The sequence below is a fragment of the Geotrypetes seraphini genome, chromosome 1 (genome assembly GCF_902459505.1).
Source record: "Geotrypetes seraphini chromosome 1, aGeoSer1.1, whole genome shotgun sequence".
NCBI lineage: Eukaryota > Metazoa > Chordata > Amphibia > Gymnophiona > Dermophiidae > Geotrypetes > Geotrypetes seraphini.
Window position 1 is genome coordinate 404,995,610 of NC_047084.1, and position 22,442 is coordinate 405,018,051.

At 45.4% G+C, this 22,442-nt stretch overlaps 2 protein-coding genes across 4 annotated transcripts in view; one reads left to right on the plus strand and one right to left on the minus strand.

Moving 5' to 3' along the window:
- Positions 1 to 8,602, minus strand: part of TBC1D2 (TBC1 domain family member 2) — a 523,004-nt gene extending 514,402 nt beyond the window's left edge. Inside the window, exon 1 of the mRNA XM_033918140.1 lies at positions 8,276 to 8,602. The gene's annotated coding sequence lies outside the window, so the exon portion shown is untranslated. The remainder of the gene's footprint in view (positions 1 to 8,275) is intronic.
- Positions 8,603 to 8,662: 60 nt separating this feature from the next.
- The window catches only part of ELP1 (elongator complex protein 1), an 882,162-nt gene continuing 868,382 nt past the window's right edge, over positions 8,663 to 22,442 (plus strand). For 2 of the 3 annotated variants that reach the window (XM_033918151.1, XM_033918160.1), the window contains exon 1: positions 8,741 to 8,992. In XM_033918151.1, the coding sequence (XP_033774042.1) occupies positions 8,840 to 8,992 (153 nt within the window). In that variant the 5' untranslated portion in view covers positions 8,741 to 8,839. The other variant, XM_033918172.1, reaches the window with a different exon arrangement.

Consider the following 22,442-nt stretch of genomic DNA (forward strand, 5'->3'; position numbering starts at 1 on the left):
CGGGAGCAGGGCAGGGCTGGGTGGAACTAGGTGGGGCTGGGGCGGGAGGGGGTCCGGATTATACTTTAGTAAAATCTGGCAACCCTAGAAATAGATGTCAGAACCAGAGGTGGTCCAATTGCACAAAGCACATCATTTGAAGCCAATGGAAGTAAAAACAGCCCTGGCTAAATCAGATGACTCAACAGTGAAAAAAAAAAAAAAATCAAGCATTTTGAGAAGTGTGAGAAAGGTACTCTTTATAATACTTTTTGTAATACTCTGGTGTTAATTGTTGCAGATGCATGTAGGAACAGCAACAGAGAAGAAGAAGAGGGGAAAAGAACTGTCAGGCTGCCTGGGAAAGAAAGGAGAGGGAGATAAGACATTTGCTTTGCAGTTGCTTGAGAACACCTGTCTCAGCAACTACAGGACACAGATTTTGCCAGAATAGTACCAAACTGAAGGACATAAAACCATATGAGTTAAAGTAAATAAGGTTAGGGTTGCCCAGAGGAGGGGAAGAGCAGGTGTAATGAAATAAGTAAAGAGAGGCCTGGAAAAAGGAAATACATTTCTCCCTCAATATTCGCGGGGGTTAGGGGCAGAGCCGGCCCGTGAATATTAAAAAACCGCAAATAATATTTGGGCCAGTTCTGACACCCCCCCCACCTTCCCCCGAACCTTACCTTAAGCCCTCCGAGACTCCCCAGAACCGTACTTGGTGGTCTAGCGGGATTTCAGGGCAAGAGTGATCTTCCTACACTCCTACCCCGTGCAGATCACTCATAGGAAATGGCTGCTGTGAGCTCCCGTCATAGTCTCGAGAGACTACGGTAGCTCATGGCAGCCATTTCCTATGAGTGATCTGCATGGAGCAGGAGCATAGGAAGCTCGCTCCTGCCACGAAAGCCAGCTAGACCACCAGGTAAGGTTCCGGGGAGTCAAAGAGGGCTTAAAAATAGCTCCCAAAATGAAAAACAATTTAAAGGGAGAAGTGTATACAGTTGATAGGCTACCTCTGTCCTGACAAATGGGCACATGAACAGGAAGAACCAGAATGAAAGAATAAACTAAAGCAGCAATCAGCTTTGTGTGCATGAATAATAATAATAATAACAATAAAGCACAGTTACTTACCGTAACAGTTGTTATCCAGGGACAGCAGGCAGATATTCTCACACATGGGTGACGTCATCGACGGACAGCCTCGAAAGCAGACTTGCTTGAAGATCTTTCTAAGAGCTTCCGAGTGCTGCACCGCGCGTGCCTTCCCACCTGAACTAGGGGGCGCGTCTCCTGTGAGGATCCTCAGTTCAGATACCTAGCTAAGAAGCCAACCAGGGGAGGTGGGTGGGTTGTGAGAATATCTGCCTGATGTAAGTAACTGTGCTTTATCCCAGGACAAGCAGGCAGCATATTCTCACACATGGGTGACCTCCAAGCTAAGCAAAATGAGATGGAGGGAGAGTTGGCAAGTTAAGAAAAAAGATTTTGTAAAACAGATTGGCCAAAATGGCCATCCCTCCTGGATAAAGTATCCAGACAGTAATGAGAGGTGAAAGTATGAACTGAGGACCAAGTGGCACCCTTGCAGATTTCCTCAATAGGAGTTGATCTGAGGAAAGCTACAGACACCGCCATAGCTCGAACTTTGTGGCCCGTCACTCTACCCTGCAGAGAAAGACCAGCCTGAGCATAGCAGAAAGAGATGCAAGCAGCCATCCAGTTGGAGATGGTACGCTTCGAGATAGGACGTCCCAACTTATTCGGATCAAAGGAGATGAAAAGTTGAGGAGATGTTCTGTGAGGTTGAGTGCGTTGGAGGTAGAAAGCCAATGCATGTTTGCAGTCCAAAGTATGAAGTGCCGCTTCTCCAGGATGAGAATGAGGCTTTGGAAAAAATACTGGCAGAACAATAGATTGATTGATGTGAAATTCTGAAACAACTTTAGGTAAGAATTTAGGATGAGTACAGAGGACCACCTTGTCATGGTGAAAAACTGTGAAAGGTGGGTCCGCAACCAAAGCTTGTAACTCACTGACTCTTCGAGCAGATGTGAGGGCAATCAGGAATACAGCTTTCCAAGTGAGATACTTGAAGTGAGCTTTGTTAAATGGTTCAAAAGGAGGCTTTCATCAGTTGAGCCAAAACAACATTAAGATCCCAAACCACTGAAGGCGGTTTAAGTGGTGGATGAAGATTAAAAAGTCCTTTCATAAAGCGGGAAATCACGGGATGTGCAGAGAGAGGTTTCCCATCAAGAGGCTGATGAAAAGCAGCAATAGCACTGAGATGGACTCGAATAGATGTTGATTGAAGTCCAGATTGTGACAGGTGAAACAAATAGTCCAGCACAGATGCCAAGGAGGAAGACATTGGCTGTAACTGACGTGTGGAACATTAAGCAGAAAATCTAGTCCATTTCTGGCCGTAACACTGTCGAGTGGACAGCTTCCTGGAAGCAAGTAAAATATCTTGAACAGACTGAGAAAATTGAGAAGAGTCTGTTATGCAGAAAGGTACCAAGCTGTCAAGGGTAGAGACTGCAGATTGGGATGAAGCAAGGACCCTTGACTCGAGTGAGCAGAGAAGGAAAAACTGGCAGAAGTAGAGGCTCCCTGGTGCCGAGTTGAAGTAGAAGGGAGTACCATGGTTGTCTGGGCCACCGAGGAGCTATCAGAAACATAGTGGTGCATTCCGTCTTGAGCTTGACAAGAGTCCTGAGAATCAGTGGAAATGGAGGGAAGGCATAAAGAAACTGATTCCTCCAGGCCAGGAGAAAAGCATCCGCTTCGAGACGTTGAGGAGATTAGATGTGGGAGCAAAACTGAGGCAGTTTGAAATTGAGGGGGGACACAAAAAGATCTATCTGAGGGGTCCCCCAGCGAGCAAACACCTGACGAAGAGTAGGAGAATTGAGTGTCCATTCGTGAGGTTGCAGAAGACGACTCAATTTGTCCACCAGACAGTTGTGTTGACCTTGAATGTAGACAGCTCTGAGAAAGATGTTGCGATGAATTGCCCAATGCCACAGCCTCAGAGCCTCCTGACAAAGGGAGTGAGAACCCGTCCCTCCCTGTTTGTTGACATAATACATGGCCACCTGGTTGTCCGTGAAGAAAGTGTTGAAAAGCTTTGAGAGCATTGAAAATCGCTCTGAGTTACAACAGATTGATGTGACACCAACGGTCTGTTGAAGTCCACATCCCTTGAGTACGGAGACCATCTATGTGGGCTCCCCATGCGTAAGTGGATGAATCGGTTGTGAGAACCTTCTGATGAGGAAGATTTTGGAACAGCAAACCTCTGGAAAGATTGGAAGAGAGCATCCACCAGTGGAGAGATTTCTTCAACAAAGGAGTTACTATAATTTGTTGAGAAGGTGGGTCCGTGGTTTGTTGCCATTGAGATGCCAGGGTCCACTGAGGAATGCGGAGGTGAAGTCTGGCAAAAGGAGTCACATGAACCGTGGAAGCCATGTGACCGAGTAGAATCATCATTTGCCTTGCAGAAATGAATGGAAGATGAGACACCTGCTGACAAAGCCGAATGAGGGTATCTTGACTTGATAGTGGAAAATACGCTCTCAGGCTGACAGTATCCAGAGTTGCGCCAATGAATTGGAGAGACTGATGGGGTCAACTGCGACTTGGGAAAGTCGACTTGGAACCCCAGACTTTGAAGGAATATAATAGTCTGTTGGGTCGCTGCAATAACCCCAGGAATAGAGGGGGCCTTGATGAGCCAGTCGTCTAGGTATGGAAATACTTGAAGACCTTGGGTGCGAAGAGCTGCAGCTACCACCACAAGACATTTTGTAAATACTCTGGGGGAGGAGGCTAAGCCGAAAGGAAGGACTCTGTATTGGAAATGAAGATCCCCCACCTTGAATCTGAGGTACTTGCGAAAGGCTGGATTAATAGGGATGAGTATAAGCTTCCTCGTTCAGCGAGCACAACCAATCTCCCTGAGCCATCAGGGAATACAAGGTCGGCAAAGAAAGCATGCATAACTTCTCCTTGACCAAGAATTTGTTGAGAGCTCTGAGGTCCAGAATGGGTCGTAAATCCCCCGTCTTCTTGGGAACTAGAAAGTAACGGGAATAGAACCCCAAGTTCCGCTGAGACAGAGGAATCTCCTCGACAGCTCAAAGGCAAAGGAGAGTCCGAGCTTCGTGAAGAAGGGGAAGTTGCGACTGATTGGAAGGACACTCTCTTGGAGGGTGATCTGGAGGTACCTGAAGCAAGCGAAGAGAATATTCCTCTCGCAGGATGGTAAGAACCCAGAGATCTGAGGTGATGAGCACCCACTGGTGATAAAAAGTGGACAGGCGACCCTCTATGGGCAGAGGGGAATTCTGAAATAGGGAGATTGGAATGCTCAGGCTGAGAACGTCAAAAAGATTGAGCTGGCTTGGTGGCAGCAGGAGTTTGTGACTTCTGTTGACGTTGCTGCTGCTGAGGATGGCGAGGTGGAGGCCTGGAAAAAGCAGGAGTCGTTTTCTGAGGGTAACGACGTGGAGTTTGTTTAAATGCCCTAGCTGGTGTAGTCTTGGGCTTTGGTCGAAGCAGAGAAGCAAAAGAGCGCTCATGTTCAGAGAGACGTTTAGTAGCTACTTCAGTGGAATCATCAAATAACTCATTCCCCTGACAAGGTAAGTTTGTTAAACAATCTTGAAGATTGGGGTCCATGTCAACAATGCGCAGCCAGGCTAGTCTACGCATCACTACAGCAAAAGCAGAGACACGAGAGGATAATTCAAAAGCATCATAGGAGGCTTGGAGCATAAAGAGTCTTGAGGATTTGCTTAAACTCAGGAAGACGTGATTTGGAAATGTCAGGATAAAAGGAAGGCAACAGTTTCAGAAAATTATTGAAATAGTTGGTGAAAGTGTAATTATAATTAAGAACTCTGTTGGCCATCATAGAGTTTTGGTATAAACGACGACCAAATTTGTCCATAGTACGACCCTCCCTGCCTGGAGGGACTGCAGCATAGATCTTTGAAGGATGGGCCTTTTTCAAAGATGACTCCACTACCAAGGACTGATGAGAGAGTTGAGATTTTTCAAACCCTTTACAGGGAACAGTACGATAACATGATTCCAGCTTGGATGGAATAGCAGTTACAGAATAGGGAGTTTCCATATTCCTAATGAAAGTCTGTTTAAGGACTGGAGTGAGAGGCAATCTCAAAGACTCTTTAGGTGGATGAGAAAGTTCCATATCCGCCAAATATTCAGGAGTATATTTGGAGTCCGAATGAAGATCCAGTTTGAGGGCTTCTCCCATATCCAAAACAAACTTAGCAAATGACGTAGACTTGGACGAGTAGGTCTCATCTGGAGATGCTACGAGACCGAGGAACCACAGAATAGGAAGGGGAAGCTTCCCTAGAGTATTGAGACAATGGTTTAGATTCAAGACGCATGGTAATTGAAGAAGCTGCACTGTCATCATGAGGTGGAGTCAAAGAATGTCTATGTTTCAGACTCCGCAATGGAAGTCCCTGGTGTCCGAGGCAGAGAATGGGTTGAGGCAGGAGGAGAAAAGTTTCGTATAGCTGACTTCGAAGGAGGAGTCCTTGATCTGGATGAACTTTGAGTCGAGGCAGCCGGTAGACGAGACTTGTGCTTCGATTTGGAAGAGCGAAGCAGAGAAGCCTCGGTGTCCATGGAAGTGGATTGTACTGCAGAGGACTCTCAACGAAGCTTGGAAACAAGATGCCTCGAATGTTTAGAACGAGGCTTCGAACGAGGCAACACTGGAGGCTCAGGTGACAAATCACTGGAGGACAGCCGCTTCGAAATACGAGACCTGCCTCGAGATACGAGGACTGGAGGATCAGGTTGGCTTCCAGGCTGGTCTACCAGAGGCAGAGTCGAGGACGGAACCAGTTGAGCCACGATTGAAGATATCCGAGTGGTCAAGATGGACTTCAACATGTCCTTGAGCGTGGGCACTGAGACACACGGATCTGGTCTCGTAGGTGCAACAGTGCACTCCAAAGAGGGCGACCTCGAAGATGAGTATTCCCTTTTCTTGGAGGTATGCTTAGGAGGAGGTCGTGAGGACTCTGGAGGCTTCTTAGGAACGGCACCTGAAGGAGAGACAGGAGACTTACCCAGCGAGACCGTCTTTACAGGAGGTATCGTTGAAGCCTTTGAGATCGAAGCTGACAAGGTCAAGAGCTTCGCAGGGATGGAAGCTGGAGTCGAGGTCTTCGAGACCGGGGCTGCCATTGAAGTCGGGGTCGAGGCCTTCGAGACCGGGGCCGCCACTGAAATCGGGATCGAGGCCTTCGAGACCGGGGCCACCGTCGGGGCCGAGGTTGAGGCCTTGTCAGAAGGTTGCTCCATACCGCCAAAAAGTTGGTGAAATTGGGCACACCGTCAACGAAAAGCTCGAGACTGAAGAGTCCAACAACGGTGACAATCTTCAGGTGAATGACTCAGGCCCAGACAAGAGAGACAACGGGAGTGAGAGTCAGTGAGAGAAATCACACGACTACACTGGCGGCAGCGTTTAAACCCGGTAAGAGGCCGGGACATAGAAAAAATAAAGTCCATGTCGAACAATGCGAGAGGTTGGGCCTAGGCCCAAGGCCTGCCGAACGGATGAAAAAATGTAATTAAGTTATTTTTTTTTTTAAAAGAAACACCATAGAAAATACACAGCAACCGAACTACAAAAAAAATAAGAAACAGCCGCGGTGAATAGAAGGCTAAGTGCTGCAGAGCTGAAAAGAACAGGTTTTCTTGGCTCCGCGGAAAACTTTGAACTGAGGATCCTCACAGGAGACGAACCCCCTAGTTCGGGCAGGAAGGCACGCGCGCATGCGCGGTGCAGCACTCGGAAGCTCTTAGAAAGATCTTCAAGCAAGTCTGCTTTCGAGGCTGTCCGCTGCGGGGCTCCGTCGGTGATGTGACCCATATGTGAGAATATGCTGCCTCCTTGTTCAGGGATAACAATTTATATACTGCAGGACCTTGAAGTTCTATACAGTTTACAATGATTAGAAATGTTACAGATTGAATGGAATAAACAAAGTACAGACTTAGTGATTGATAGTTCTAGAGATCGTTTGTTGAGGACTAAGATTGTATAGGTTGGTTTCCTAAGTATTTCAGGAACAGATGTGTTTTTAGGCGTTTCCTGAATGACACCCTTTTTGCAAGAGAGTAAAATAAAACTATGCTATTTCACATCCAAATCCGTCCTGAGTTCATCCAGGGAGCGATTGTTGTTTCCCACAAGACAAAACTTAAAAGCTGGGAAAAAGTAACTACAAATATACTGTAAGGGAAGATCAATTTAAATACCCAAAGACAAAAAAAGGGTAAAATCTCACTAGGTAAAGCATCAAACAGGTTTACCCAGCGAAGCAAACAACGCTAAGAGGAGACGCTGAAGATCATCTTCCTCTTACCACAGATGGACAAAAAACCACCAAAACTGTTGGTCCCACGCTTGCGAGTCAGGCAGGATCAGAAAAGCACCCTCATAATTCAAAGTGGGAGCACTGCCTCAAGCTTATAAAGAGATATTGTACTCTAACGTTTTCGTTCCTGGCTCAGTGGATGACATAACCCATACACAATAATGATAAGGCCTGCTTGTCTTTAGAGAATGAAGTCTCAGAAAACTCAAGAAACTGTCGCTACTTCCTGAAGTCCTGCTGTCTAGGCTGAAATCCATTCTCCTATTTTGGAAGGAAATGTGTCCCCCTACGATTAATAATTTCCACTATAAAATTGCAAGAGCTCTGGAAGGATCAGAAGTTGACAGCATACCGAAGGATAGCTTCAGTTACTCCCAAACTGTGGAGAAATCTCTAAACATTAAGAAAGTGGAAGAAGTAGGCAGCTTGCAAAACCCCATTTGTTATACATTGAGGATGGTGCTCTATTAATCACAGTTGTAGGGCAAGTAGAAACCCAGGCGGCTTGTTTGTGTATGTGTGTATATCTATATCTAGATATACACACGTGTGTGTGTATATACATATATATACACACACACATACACAAACAAGCCGCCTGGGTTTTTACTTGCCCTACAACTGTGATTAATAGAGCACCTATACTATTTATTTCAATTACCCTCAAAACCTGCTTCCAACTGTCCCCAATAAAGGATTTTAACGCCCCGTCTTCCCTTCCTCAATAGCGACGGGACGCTAACCCAAGTTACACAAGCCACGCTTAAAACTAAGAAGCAGAAACACCAGCTGCCCTACACTTTCAAAGAAAAACCTATCATGGAACAAAAGAATATATTCTCGGTTCGTACCTTATGCTGCTGATCTGAGCTAAGATCACCAATAAACGAGAACAGAATCAGGCAATACTCAAACTCAGCTCCAACCACTCGAATCAACCTCTCTCTCCATTTCCTGCTCCTCCTCTGCCGTACGCCGCCTTTAGATCTCGTTTACCTCATAAGAAACGCCGCACGAGAAAGCTTTCCACCCCACCCAAGCAAAAATCGACTCTCAAGCGTCTACAACCCTCTAGATTTCTATATCGAGCACCAGAATGAGGCTAGGAACTCATTAGTTAACCACTGTACAGAATACCACTTGTAGACCCAATTTGGCAGGAAACCTGCTCAACTGGAACACTGACTTAGAACTGGGACGACGGAAACGTGCGCGCCTTAAGGGAGGAGTCTAAGAAAGATAAATCTGCAACGTCAGGTTGACGTACGCGTAACGCTGCGTTTGTGAGGAGCCAGTGGCCACGCGCTAAGGTTGAAATTAGGAAGTGTTAAGATTGAGCGTGGTTTTTTTTTTTAGTTTCGCTGTTATTTGTAATTCTTGTGGTTCGGTGCCTGGATATTTTTTATGTTTGCAAGATGCGGAATCTGACTTTGCAGTGTGTTCGGGGCTGCGGTGTAGCAGCTGTTTTTTCTGGTTCTCCGCAGGCTTTACATGTGCGGCCTGGCACTGGTACTGTGCTGGTGGTTTGGGATTGCGGCGTTGGGGAGTTGGATCTCAGCAGTGAGCAGGTGTGATTCTTAGCATGGTGTTTGTGGATTTATTTTTCTTGTGATTTGGAAATGTTAGTCTGATGCTGTTAAGCTTCTGAAAAGGGGTATAGTAAAAACAACTACAGTGGTATGACGAGGAGTGATTCTTTAGTGTCCGGGGTCTAGTGTTTATATTTTTATCAGACACATTACATCACAAAAACCTGTTTGCTTTGTGTGTGTGTGGTCTCAAGCTGGCTCCTGTTTCTCTTTTTCTTCTTCTCCCTCAGTGGTACTGAGAAAGAAATAGAATTCATCAATAAAACAGATATTTAGGCAGTTTTCTCCCCATAAATTTTTTCTAACTGGGTGGCATGAAAAAGTAGCTGGGTGGGGTGGGGTGGGATGGGAAAATTTGGTGGTGAGGAAAATTAACCCTTTCTTTTACTAAGGTGTGCTAGTGTTTTTAGTTATGTGGGAAAAATGATGCCAGCTCAACACCACTTACGTCAATAGTAAAGTTAGAATAGGGTCATTAAATCCAGTGGCGTACCTAGTATATAGGACAGCCAGTGCTGATAATTTTTTAACAATCCCCTCCTCTATATAAAAAAGTTATTTTTAGTAATAATCCAACAAGGTGCAACAAGAGTGCACCTAGGAAAAGGCAGCATCTTAAACACTGCAGTGAGCACTAGAACACCAACACACCCATTGTAAAACTAACAAGCCAGATCCTGCACAGTTGATGCTGACAGAAAGCCATGTCCTTTTTATACACACTTGCCCAATATGGAATAATCACAAACTAAAAATAGAAATATGTAGACAAATCTTAACACCACAGAAACAGTGACACGTCCCCTAATACTGTGCAAAATATAAAGACAGTAGATGTAAATTTGAAAAAATTGCTACATAACAATCACCACTTTACAAATTAACAAATAGAAATAAAACAAATGAGAAATAAGAAAATACCATTTTATTGGACTAATCCATTTTTCATTATGTAGTAATTAGCTTTCAGAGGTTAAAGCTTTCTTCAAGACAGTACAGTATACTGCTGTTATGGTATCCTGTCCTGACCTGAGGAAAGGGGTTTAGTCCCCCCAAAATAGCCTTATTTCCATTTCCTATTGATAAACTTTAATCACTACAGTTACAATATTACTTGATTCTACATAAAGCAACAAAAATTTTTTCTACTTTTTGTCATTTCTGCTTTAATCATCTTCTTTTTGCTCTCTTCTTTCTATTCAGCATTTGTCCTCTCTCCCTGCCATGCAACAGCTGTCCTCTCTCTTTGCCCCTTCCACCCAGCCTCTGCCCTCTCTCTCTGCCCCTTGCATCCACTGTCCACCCTCTCTGCCCCTTGCATTCACTGTCCACCCTCTTTGCCCTTTCCATCCAGTGTCCGCAACTCTCTCTTTTCCATATGGCATCTTCCCTCTTTCTATGTCCCTTCAATAAACTGTATATCCTGTGCCCTTTCTCTCCTTTGTACATGATTCATTTCAGCTTCACCCCCTCTCCTTATTTTTTTGTCTCCGCCCCCCTCTCCTATGCTCTGGCATCTCTCTATTCTTTCCTTCCCTTCCCTCCCCCATGCCCTGGCATCTCTCTCTTCTCCTTCCATCTTCCCCTCCCACTCCATTATCTGGCATCTCTTCTCCTTCCTTTCTCTCCCTCCTTCCTTCCTTTCTCCTGGTCTGGCATCTGTCTCCTTCCCCCCCGTGCAGGATTAATTCTTCGAGGGTCCCTATGCACACAAGAATAGTGGGGCCTGTCCCGCCCACACACCCCATACACCCGCCCCCATTTATCTGTTTTCTTATTCACTTCTATTTTGTCTTTTTTTAAATTCAAAACAAACAAAGATTAGCATACCAGTGCACATAAGAACATAAGCAATACCTCTGCTGGATCAGACCTGAGGTCCATCATGCCCAGCAGTCCGCTTACGCGGCAGCCCAACAGGTCCAGGATCTGTGCAGTTTTTCTTCTATGCAATCCCCAAACATCGCTGAACAAATCCCCCTTCTTTCCCTTCCCACCTACTTATCCAGGACTTTAACTCTGAACTCTTTCCATATGTATATAAGTGTTCAAATATATTGTAAAGTAGTAATACTATCCAAAATATAAGCCTATATTAATAACCAAGTTTACAATACCTCTCAACTGCCTCACTCTAAGTCAACCAACTATAACCCCTATGTATGAATAAACAACCAAATCTGTAACTCCTCTAGTACGTTCCACTCCATATATGTTAACTTGTAACGAAACAAGGCAAGCAGTCCACCAAAGAATCCAACATGAAACAAAAGAAGATCGGCAGAAAAGAAAGATTCAAATCAGGTTTATTAAAGGTGCTCCCAAGAACCATGCCCGATGCATTTCGCCAAACAAGGCTAGTCAATGCTAACAGAAAACCATATCTTTCATACACACAGAACACAGATACATCCTCACCCAGTATGGAATAAGTAATCACAAACTAAAAATAGAAATATGTTGATAAAGGTTAAACTGAACTGCCAAGAAGCCAAAATGCATACAGTGTATTTCGGCTTCAGGCCTTCTTCTCTGTCGGGTTCAGCCTTCATGGAAACAGGAAGTAGATAGGACCTGGCAGAGAGGAAGGCCTGAAGCTGGCAACAGCAGTGAATTGTAAATGCTGTTGCTAGCTGAAGAAGTTTATGACGCCAGGCCGAGCACCCAGGGCAAAATGCTACTCTCACCTCCCCCCGACCCTCCTATCTATCTCTCCCTCCCTCCCATTGCGAGACTCTAAGCAGGCTGCTTCGTGGCTTTCTTCTGGCAGTGATTCCCTCTGGCATGTCACTGATGTAATAAGTGACGCGTCAGAGAGAATCACTGGCAGGAGAAAGCTGCGAAGCAGCCTGCTTAGAGTGATGTGGTGCTGTTCAGAGACTTGCGATGGAAGGGAGGGAAGGAGGGAGAGATAGGGTCGGATCGGGTTGGGGGGCGCCTGGGATGATGATGATGACGCTGCTGCTGCCGCCAGCGAATCCAGCAAGGGTGAGGCCCCAAAGTACAGCATTGGTGGGCTCCCCTGACCATTTTGGGCCCTAGGCCCGTGCCTACTGGGCCTATCCATTAATCTGGCCCTGCTTTCTCCCCCCTCCCAAATGACCTGATATCTCTCTCTCCCACTCCATGGTCTGGTATCTCCTTTCCCTCCCTCCCATGGTCTTGGCATCTCTTTCCTCTCCTCTTCCTGGTCTTCCTTCTCCCTCCTTCCCTCTCTCTCCCCAATTGGGCGCAGCAGCAAGTCTCTTCCCCCCTCCCCCAATTGGGTTCAGCAGCATGTCTTTTCTCCCCTCCCCCAATTTGGTGCAGCAGCATGTCTCTTCCCTCCCTCTAATTGGGTGCAGCAGCATTTCTCTTCCCATTCCTCCCCCCCTCCTGTCTCACACACCCGGCAGATTCACTACAGACAAAGGCAAGTTGCAAGTTTCCCTCCGGCACTGACCTATTTCCTAAAGGTCAGCGACAGAGGGAAGCTTACAACTTGCTGCTCCTTGTTGCTTGGTCCTGCCTTTGCGGAAACAGAAAGTAGGCAGGACCCGGCAGCGAGAAAGGCCCAAAGTAAGCAAGAGCAGCAAGTTGTAAGCTTCCCTCCGTGGCTGGCCTATCTCCTGCATGCTCTGGGGCTCTAATGGTACCACTGTCCGTGCCGGCTTCCCTTTTCTTCCCTACCTCCCGCCCCCTCGGAACGTAACTTCCAGTTTTGGAGGGAAGGGAAGCCGGCAAGCGCCGGGTTCAAGTCGCTTGCTGGTTTTTGTTTTTTTGTTTTTTTTAAAGTCAGGCGGGAGTCTTTCGGCAGCTCTTCAGGCTATGTATTTAGCAGCGGTGGCAGCAGCAGGATTCGCAGCAGATGACAGCTGGGAGGCATCTAAATTAGCCGGGCAGAGCGCCCGGCTAAAAAGCGCTAGGGAGAACACTGCTTAGGCCCTCTTTTACTAAGGTGCGCTAACCCCTCTCCTCCCCCTCACAAATATCCCCTCCAATACTGAGAAAACCGAAGTAAAATTGGTACTACAGAATGTTACATAGAAATTCAGATACATATGGCAGGAATAGTGTTAGGGTAGGGCAACTAGGGCAACTACCGCCTGTTCAGAGAGAGTCCTAAGCCAGCTGGAAGCTAAAGAAGCACAGCCTGGGCTTTGCAGTCCTCAGATAGTCTAACACCAGCTCTAGCAGGATACATATTTCAAATCTGATATATTCTAATCTCAAAATAGAAAAAAAAAATTCTACTTTTTGTTGTCTGGTCATTTTATTCTTCATATCACATTGGTCTCGGGCTCTGGTTTCTGTTTCCATCTGTCTACTCTTAACTTGCTTGCCAGGATCTCCTGACCATTTGACATGGTTTCTTTCTCCATGCTCACCATTCATCTTTCATCTCTGTGTGTGTTTTTTTCCCCATGTTCAACAAGCATCTCCCTTCTCTGTCTCTTAAACTTCCCTTTCTAATATTTCCTCTGTGCCCATCTCCCTGTCTTCATCATCAACACTATTCTATGTGCTACGAATCCCTTCCCTCCAACTCCAGCTTTAGGTCTAGCACCTCTCTTTTTCCCTTCAACTTCAGTCCCCCCTCCACATTGGTACCTCTCTCCCTTCCCTCCAGCCCAACCCCCCTCCCCCCAGCCCAAATCCAGCACTGTCCTTCAGTTCCAGCTCTGAAGATAGCCAGCATCCCCTCCCCCATCGATAGTGGCAGATGACATCCCCCACCTACGGGTCAGCATCTCCTCCCCAGCACCCTTTGCGCCTAATTCACAAAACTGGAAGAATACATCAAGGAGGGACTTGGCAGAAGAAAGGCCTTGGAACAGGCTTCCTCAAGATTTTTCATCATCTGTGCGGGCTCCTTCAGGAAAATCTGCTGCCACACTGAAAAATCTTCAGAGGCCTGCTCCAGGCTTTCCTTCAGCCGATGAGTCACTCCTTGATGTAACTTCTGGTTTCTCAAAACCGGAAGTTACATCAAGGAGGGGTTCGTTGGCTAAAAGAAAGGTCTCTGCTCAGGCTTCTCAAGACTTCAGTGTGGCGTGGCTGACTCGATTGGGTAAGGTAGGCATGAAGGGAACTGGGGAGTAGATGCTCAGCCAAGGGGATGTTGCTGCACTCATCCAGGGTGCAATTTTTGCTGCGGGATTTTGTTGTGGGAACAAGGTCATCTACTGCTCTAGCAGGGCAGTGGAAGACCTTGTTTCCGCTGTAAACTGGCAACATTGTTTTCTGTTTTTGCATGCTAACCCTGGGTTGCCTCTGTTCGCCGCGGGAATCCTTCACAATATCATTCTCTACTGTGGACCCTCCACACCCTAAGAAACACAAATTTAAGTCATCAAAGGGTGGCTCTATGCCCTAGGAGCTGGACACTTTGTCAGACTATATGAAATTTATTGTCTGAGTTTCAAAATAGGCGTTCTCCCCTTGAGCAGTCCCAATCTGCCTCCATGGCATCTCTTAGTGGCGGCGTGTCTCTGGGCACATCCTCGCCTTAGCCTGCTGCTGCTTTGGCACTGGCTAACCCTAATCTGGGGGACCCTGATGCAGATGTTTCTCTTGCTGATCCCTTTTTTCCAGGTACAGCACTTCCTGCAGTGGGAGATCAGGGACTGTATGTTGGATCTTTGGATCCTGGGGATCATCTTACGATCCTTTGTTTAATTTAAGTCTGCGCCTCTGCTGGATGTTATTTCTGAATCTTTGCAGGAGTTGAATTTGGTCACTCATCCGGATCCATCCACTTCTTCCTCCTGGCTTTGTGGTGTGTGTTCACAGTCTGCCACCTTTCCCTGGCACCCTGGTCTCAGAGCAGTTTGACTCTCCAGAGGGTGCTCTTAAAATTGCTAGAGCTACGTCGCACTGCATCCCCTGGCATAGGAGTGTCGGCAGCTTTTAGATCAGCCCAGGGTGAATTCTTTAGTTGCTCAGGTTACAGAGTTGCGTGGGGACAGAAATCCCACCCGTCCCCACCAGTATCCCACCTGTCCCTGCTCACCCCCGCGAAGAATCTCCTCTGTCCCCACCCGTTCCCCCCATAAAAGTTACCTGTCCCCATAAAAAGCAGCAATTACTTCTGACAGTTTTTTTGTTTGTTTTTATAAGTCTTAGTTTATTTAAACCAACAAGAAAATACAATATAAACAAATAACAGTGAACAGAAATAAGAGATGCATATATCACCAGAAAGAATTAGAATAGGCATTAGATCCTGTGACTGTCGACCATTTCTTGAAAGAGTTGGAATTTTTGGCAATATAAAGCTCATATCTGTAGAGCAAACAAATGTGGTTCCACCATATGGCATAGGTAACTTGTGAGAGGTCCTTCAAGATCCACAATGGTTTTTAATGCAGCAATGAGTAAAGAATCAAAGAATACAGCATCAAAATCATTTAAAGCAGAATTGAGAGAGGCACTTTTTAGGACAATGGTTGCATAAGAAAAATGTGCCAAAACTTAACTGGAAACCCCAAAACAAACTCAGGAAATACTTCATTTTGTACTAAACACAATTGATGGCATAACCAAGAGAGGGGGATGGGCCTCCCAATTTGAGATTAGACCCCCTCAAAATGAACATCTCCTTTGCTGTAGCTGGTGGGACATTTTGTTTTTCCATCATCTTGGTTCCAGTTTCTGCTTTTGTCTATCTTTTACTAATTCTCTTTCCAGGCCTTGGGAACCCTGGTTCCATCCCCATGGGAGTCCAGTGAGCCGGGGTGGATCCACAGGATTCCTACAATCCCCGTTCCCATGCAGACCTCTAGCGCCGGTGACCAAACGCACGTCTCTACCCAGTGAAGGTGGTGTGGTGCTAAAACAGGAGTAGGAACTCCGGTCCTCGAGAGCAGTATTCCAGTCTGGTTTTTAGGATTTCCCCAATGAATATGCATTGAAAGCAGTGCATGCAAATAGATCTCATGCATATTAATTGGGAAACCCTGAAAACCTGATTGGAATATGGCTCTCAAGGACCGGAGTTCCCTATCCCTGTGCTAAAATATATGCAGGATCACTGTCTGGATATGGTCCTCCGAAAACTCTTGATGCAGCTGCTTTAGTCATCAAAGCTACTTCGGAGGTGTCCTTTGTTGCATGCATCTGTCTCTCATCTACACATACTGGAAAGTGAGGTGGTGGATCCTCCTCCTTAACTTTTGGCTGGGACAGATTATATGGCTGACACATTTTATGACTTTAAGCAAGATTTGACAAAGGGGTCATCATACTCCATCTCTGCCTGCAGAATGCTCTGGATCAGACAGTGGGCTAGATTGCCTTTTAAAGGGCAGTTATAGTTTGGCAAAGATCTGGGCGACCTCTTGGATTCTGTGATGGACAGTTTCCCTAAGACTCTGCCTGATAGCAGACCCAGATCCTCCAGAGGCTCTGATCGCTCTAATTTTTGTGGCTCCCGGCAATCCCAACTATGCAAGTGCCACATCAAGAGTTTTTTTTCACAGGCTCCCGACTGGTATGCTGGCTACAGATGTTCCCAGCCTTCTTCTCCCGTTCTGCACCCTCTGCCAAAAGGGCACAATGACGCATGGCCACCTGGATTCACATTACGTCCAACCAGTGATTCTTGGACGACCTTCAGTCGGGCTACAAATTGGAATTTGCCCGGCTTCTGACAGATTGGTTCGTGGACTCTCCTACAGATTGCCTGGACAAAGCGCTTAAGATTTAAGCCACCATTCAGCACTTGCTGGATATTCAAGCTATAGAGCCAGTGTTGCCTGACCACCCGGGCTCAGGCAGACACTCTCTATACTTTATCGTGCCCAAGAAAGGCTCCAAAGATTGGAGGCCTATTCTGGATCTTTATCGTGTGAATGCGGCTCTCCAGGTTCCATGCTTTCCAGGCAGCGCATGCAAATAGATCTCATGCATATTCATTGGGGAAATCCTGAAAACCTGACTGGATTCCAGCCCTCATTGCCCACCCCTAGTCTAGAATGGTTCGCCTATCTACCAGAAAAGAGCTTACCAGAGTAAGTACATCTTTTTATAACCATTTTCAACCAGAGTATAGGAGACAGCAGTTTAAATAGCCTCTGATAAAGTATGCTCCATGTTACCTCAGGGTAGGAATAACCTACCTCTCTTTCTGAGATGGCCTTGCATGGTTCCAGGGGGCCTCCTCCAATAACAGGGCTTTATAGAGTCGGGATATGCCTCCCCTACCCACCCCAAACCACACTACTATCTCAATGGCTGTCTTGCCCAAGATCAAATCCCAAAACGCTGTCTTGTGCAAAAAAAGTACAAATCTGGGTATAAGCATCCTGGTACCGGGAGGCTGTGCTCCTCCTGAAGAGCCTCAAAAGGGAGCACACTCTGCTCTATCCACAGTTGCCTCAGGGTTCGGAGCCCCGCCTGGACCCAACGGTCCCTAAATGGCTAATCCTGTCCAATAACAAAATCATAAGAAACACGTATGCAAAAAATATTCCTGATCCAGGAATAGTAATTTGTGTATAGCATACCAGTTAGGAAGAACTACTGTCAGAAATGGGTTAGTCTGATTGAGTTTCTCCCACAGGACCTCAAGCAGAGCCCAAGGCAGCTTCTATAAGGAAATATTCTCTAACAAATCTATAAGTTTGGAAATATAATCTAACCTAAATATCATAGAAATATACAATCTTGCTTAAATTAAGCGAGCGAGATCAGAAGGCCTTGAACATGCTCAAATGCTCAAGGCCCGGTCCAGCCCAGCCAAGAGGGAGGCTCTTCGATGCCCGGCCCAGCCAAGAGGGAGGATCTTCTGGCACCAGCACCGGCATGTCCTGTGCGTTGGTGCTGGTGCCAAATTGGGGTAAGGAATGCTATTTGGGTGCTCGGTAGAGGATGTAGGATTGTGGAGGGGTGCTCATAAATCGAGTCAACCTCGGTTTCCGAGGCGCCAATTTTGCGAATGTTTTGCTCGTCTTGCAAAACACTCGCAAACCGGTGCACTCGTAAACTGAGGTTTGACTGTATATTCAATTTTACTGAGTCTCCCAGAGAATTCTCCAACTTGCCATTACATGACAAGTTTAACAAACTCTCTTTAAAAATTGGGAGACACCTTTGTCTGTAAAATCTACTCCTGCTAATCTGGATTCTGTATATAAAATCTTTCCTACTCCTGGTTTTGACAGTCATCAACTTCCACATCATTCTCTATTAGTGGAATCGACTCTGAAGAAATATTTTGATACTAAAGTCCATTCTGTTTTACCTCCAAGTTGTGAGGACCGTAATATGGGCAGATTTGGCCGTTGCCTTTACCAAAACTCTATGCTGAGTAGAATCCTCAATTATTCTACATGTCTGTCTCTTTGGCCTAAAGAAATGGGAACATGTCACCCCATTCTACCACCAACTCCACTGGCTGCCTTTCGAGTCTAGAGTCCTTTACAAATTCGCATGCTTCTGTTACAGGACGGTAAATGGTTCCTCACCAAGTTACATCAACCCTCACTTCAACCTCTACCGCACCAACAAGAAATCCCGTCGTATTCAGCTGTTCGCCTTCCCCTCACCCAAACTTTGTCACTTCAAAAGATTCCTTGACAGAACTTTCGCCTTCCAAGCAGCCAAGCTGAACCCATGGCTAGCACAAATGATACTAGAGGCCCCCACTTACCTCGGGTTCAGAAAATCACTTAAAACTTACCTATTCCGCAAACAAGACCCGAATTGTTCCCCCCCCTGACAATATCTCCCCCCCTCCCCAATCAGGCCCCCTTATGAGGCCCTCCCCCTTTTTTCCCCTCTTTCCTCATCCTCTGTCTAGTTCAAATAAAGCTGATAAATAATTGAAACTCTGTTACTCTGTAATTCTAATAACAAATCTGTAATTCTGACAAATAATTGTAAATCTGCCTGTCTATGCAGACCCTAATGTAACTCAATGTAAACCGCCTTGAACTCGCATGGGTATGGCGGTATATAAAAATAAACTATTATTATTATTATTATTATTATTATCTTTAACAATATATTCCTTCAGAACACCTTTCGGCCTACCAATGCTCTATACATTCTCTTTCTCAAACTGTGACATGTATACTCTGATGCTTTTCAAATGTCCTCTAGAGCATCTGCTATGTCAATAGTCATGAGACGCTTAGCTTGGCTCAGACTCTCGGATATTGACATCAATCTCTAAAATAGGCTGGCCAATTCCATGTTTGGGGAAGGAGCCATTTGGTGAGTCCATAGAGATGGCTGCACAAAAGTTAGCTCAGCATGAATAGACTTGGAATACATTGAATAAGAAAAAGTTAAGTCTCATTTTTGGAAATCTTCGATGAGATACAGATCTGTTGTTCACAGACCATCTTCTCTTATATTGTCTGTTTCTGGGCAGCAACAATAATAGAAGTAACTCTACCTTGGATCTCGGAGTACTTCTATGGCATTTCTCATCACTTGGCTCAAGGCCTTTGTACTGTTAAGCAGTAGGTCTATTACCATCCTTTATTTTCCTGGGCTTTTTTCACCCACTGCTTTTACTTTTACCATATTTTCAATGTGGCCTTGGGTTTTACTTGATCTGTGTGTTATTTATTACAGTCCCTCAGGAAGATTACACTCCATTTTTTTAAAATCTTTGAGTTGTTTGTAATGGTTTTCATCTACAGCTCTTTGATTTCCAACAGTATTTAAACATGGTCTACACCAGTGCTCTTCAACCGCCGTGCAATCGATGCAGCGTTATCTTCGGGCCTGTTTCCTCTTCCTCACTGCCACGTTGCACAAAGCTGGGGGCAGTGGCTCCTGCATGTGTCATTCGCCTGAACTGGAAGTTGCCTCTCTTGAAGTCGCAATGTCAGAGGGAAGGCTTCCAGCGCGCGAGGAGACACTGCCTGCGGCTTTATACACTGCAGCAGTGAGCAACAGGGAGCTGACTTGAAGATAATACCGGAGGTAGCATAAAACGGCCAGGCGGGAACAGGCCAGAAGGTAAGGCACAGTGTGGAGGGAGGGAGACAACAAAGGTAGGGGGAATGATTTTATTTTTTAATTTAGTGTTTGAATTGTGTCAGTTCTGAGAATGTACATTTTCTGTGTCTATATTTTGTGTGTGTGTGTGTATATGTGTATATTCACATATACATGAAAAATGAATGGAAAAAATGGTGTTATAATTAGTACTATTATAGGGGCGGAGATGGGCAGGGTCTGGCCCACAACTTAGCCCAGTGTTCTTCAATTGTCGGTCTGTGGACCAGTGCTGGACCACAAAATTATTCTTTTATTTCTGTCAGTCCATAGGTGTCAAAAAGATTGAAGAACACTGGTCTACACTACAATTTTCAATTCTTGGGAATTTTATCAAGAAGTTGAATCCATATGGTGGTTTGTTCCCTCTTGTCTCAAGGATTCCAAGTTTTTTTTCTTTCTCGACGATTGGCTAATAAAAGATGTCTCCCCTCAAGGAGTGCATTCAGCAACACAGCAATCCTGTTTTTTTAGCAGTTGGGGTTCAAAGTCAACTTTCTGAAATTTCAACTTCAACCCTCTCAAACTCTTCAATTCATAGAGGCCCTGCTTGACACCATTCAACTCGGGGCATTCCTACCTCAGCAAAGACAAGACAATTTGATTCTACTTTGCAACTGGGCTTATCACCTTCCGTCCATCTCAGCCAGGAGGATGATGATGCTATTGGGTCACATGGCATCCACAGTCCATGTTACTTCCTTTGTGAGACTCCATCTCAGGACACCTCAATGGTCTCAAGTTCTAGATCCACTCTCACAGAAGATTTCAGTCACATCTTCACTTGTCAGTCTCTTGGTGGATGAACTCTTCAAATCTTTCCAGAGGAGCAATGAATTACATAAACAAGCAAGGAGGAACAGGCTCTCCTCTTTGTCAGGAGGCCTAGAAGATTTTACACTGGGCTATTGCATACAACATATACCTCAAAGGGATCTATAATCAAGGTAAGAAGAATTCTCTTGCTGACAAACTCAGCAGATTCTCTGGCTGCACAGTCTTGCATCCGATATTCTCTCTTTGGGGGGGACCCGTTTGCATCATCACCCCCAATCACAAGCTGCCTCGATTGTGCTCCAGACAGTACTCTCCAACATCTAGAGGCAGATGATTTTCTTCTGGATTGGACGCATAAATTCATCTTATGCGTTTCCATCAATTGCTCTCATTCTTAAGACGTTAGTCAAGCTCAAACAAGAATCGACCACCATGTTCCTCATAGCCTCTCGGTGGCCCAGACAACCATGGTTCTTCCTTTTACTTCAGCTCAATCTCAAGGAACCAGTACCCCTGCAGATCTTTCCATCTCTTCTCACACACAGTCAAGGATCTCTTATGTTCCAGTCTCTAGTCCTTGCACCTGACAACTTGGTACCTCTCAGGATGACCTCTGCTGACACTGTTCCTGTCTGGCTCATTTTGGGTGCATCCAGATAACCTTCTACACAACGGTGCTATCAACAAAAGTGGACATGGTTTTCTATGTGGTGTACTCTTCATCATGATGCTTCATTCTCTCTCTCTTCAGTATTGGATTATCTTATCCATTTATCTAACTCAGGTCTTAAAACCACTTCAGCAAGAATTCATCTTAGTGCTATCAATGCTTTCATGGACCAGTCAACGGTAAACTTCCTGACTGCTTATCCTCTTGTTTCCAGTGTCATGAAAGGACTTTTCAATATCAGACCACCTCTCAAAACCGCCTCCAGTGGTTTGGGATCTTAATGTTGTTCTTTCTAGACTCATGAAGCCTCCTTTTTGTATCAATGTCTTCAGTTCATCTCAAACCGGCTCCAGTGGTTTGGGATCTTAATGTTTTTTCTAGACTCATGAAACCTCCTTTTTGAACCAATGTCTTCAGCTCATCTCAAATATCTCACTTGGAAAGTAGTATTTCTCATCTCCATTACTTCTGCTCATCAAGTAAACGAGTTCCAAGCACTGGTGGTGGACCTGCCTTTTACAGTGTTCCACCATGACAAAAGTAGTGCTTCACACCCATCCAAAGTTCCTCCTAAAAATAATTACTGAATTTCATATCAATCAATTATTCTTCCAGTGTTCTTTCCCAAGCCTCATTCTGACTCTGGAGAAACAGCTCGTCATACTTTGGACTACAAACGAACCTTGGCTTATTACTTAGAACAAACTCAGCTACATAGAACATAGGAACATAGAAACATGATGGCAGATAAAGGCCAAATGGCCCATCTAGTCTGCCCATCCCCATTAATCATTATCTTTCTATCTTTGAGAGATCCTACGTATCTATCCTAGACCCTCTTGAATTCAGAGACGGTCTCTTTCTACCACCTCTTCCGGGAGACTGCTCCACACATTTACTATCCTTTCCATAAAAATAAGTATTTCTTCAGATTACTCCGAAGCCTATCGCCTCTTAACTTCATCCTATGCCCTCTCATTGCAGAGTTTC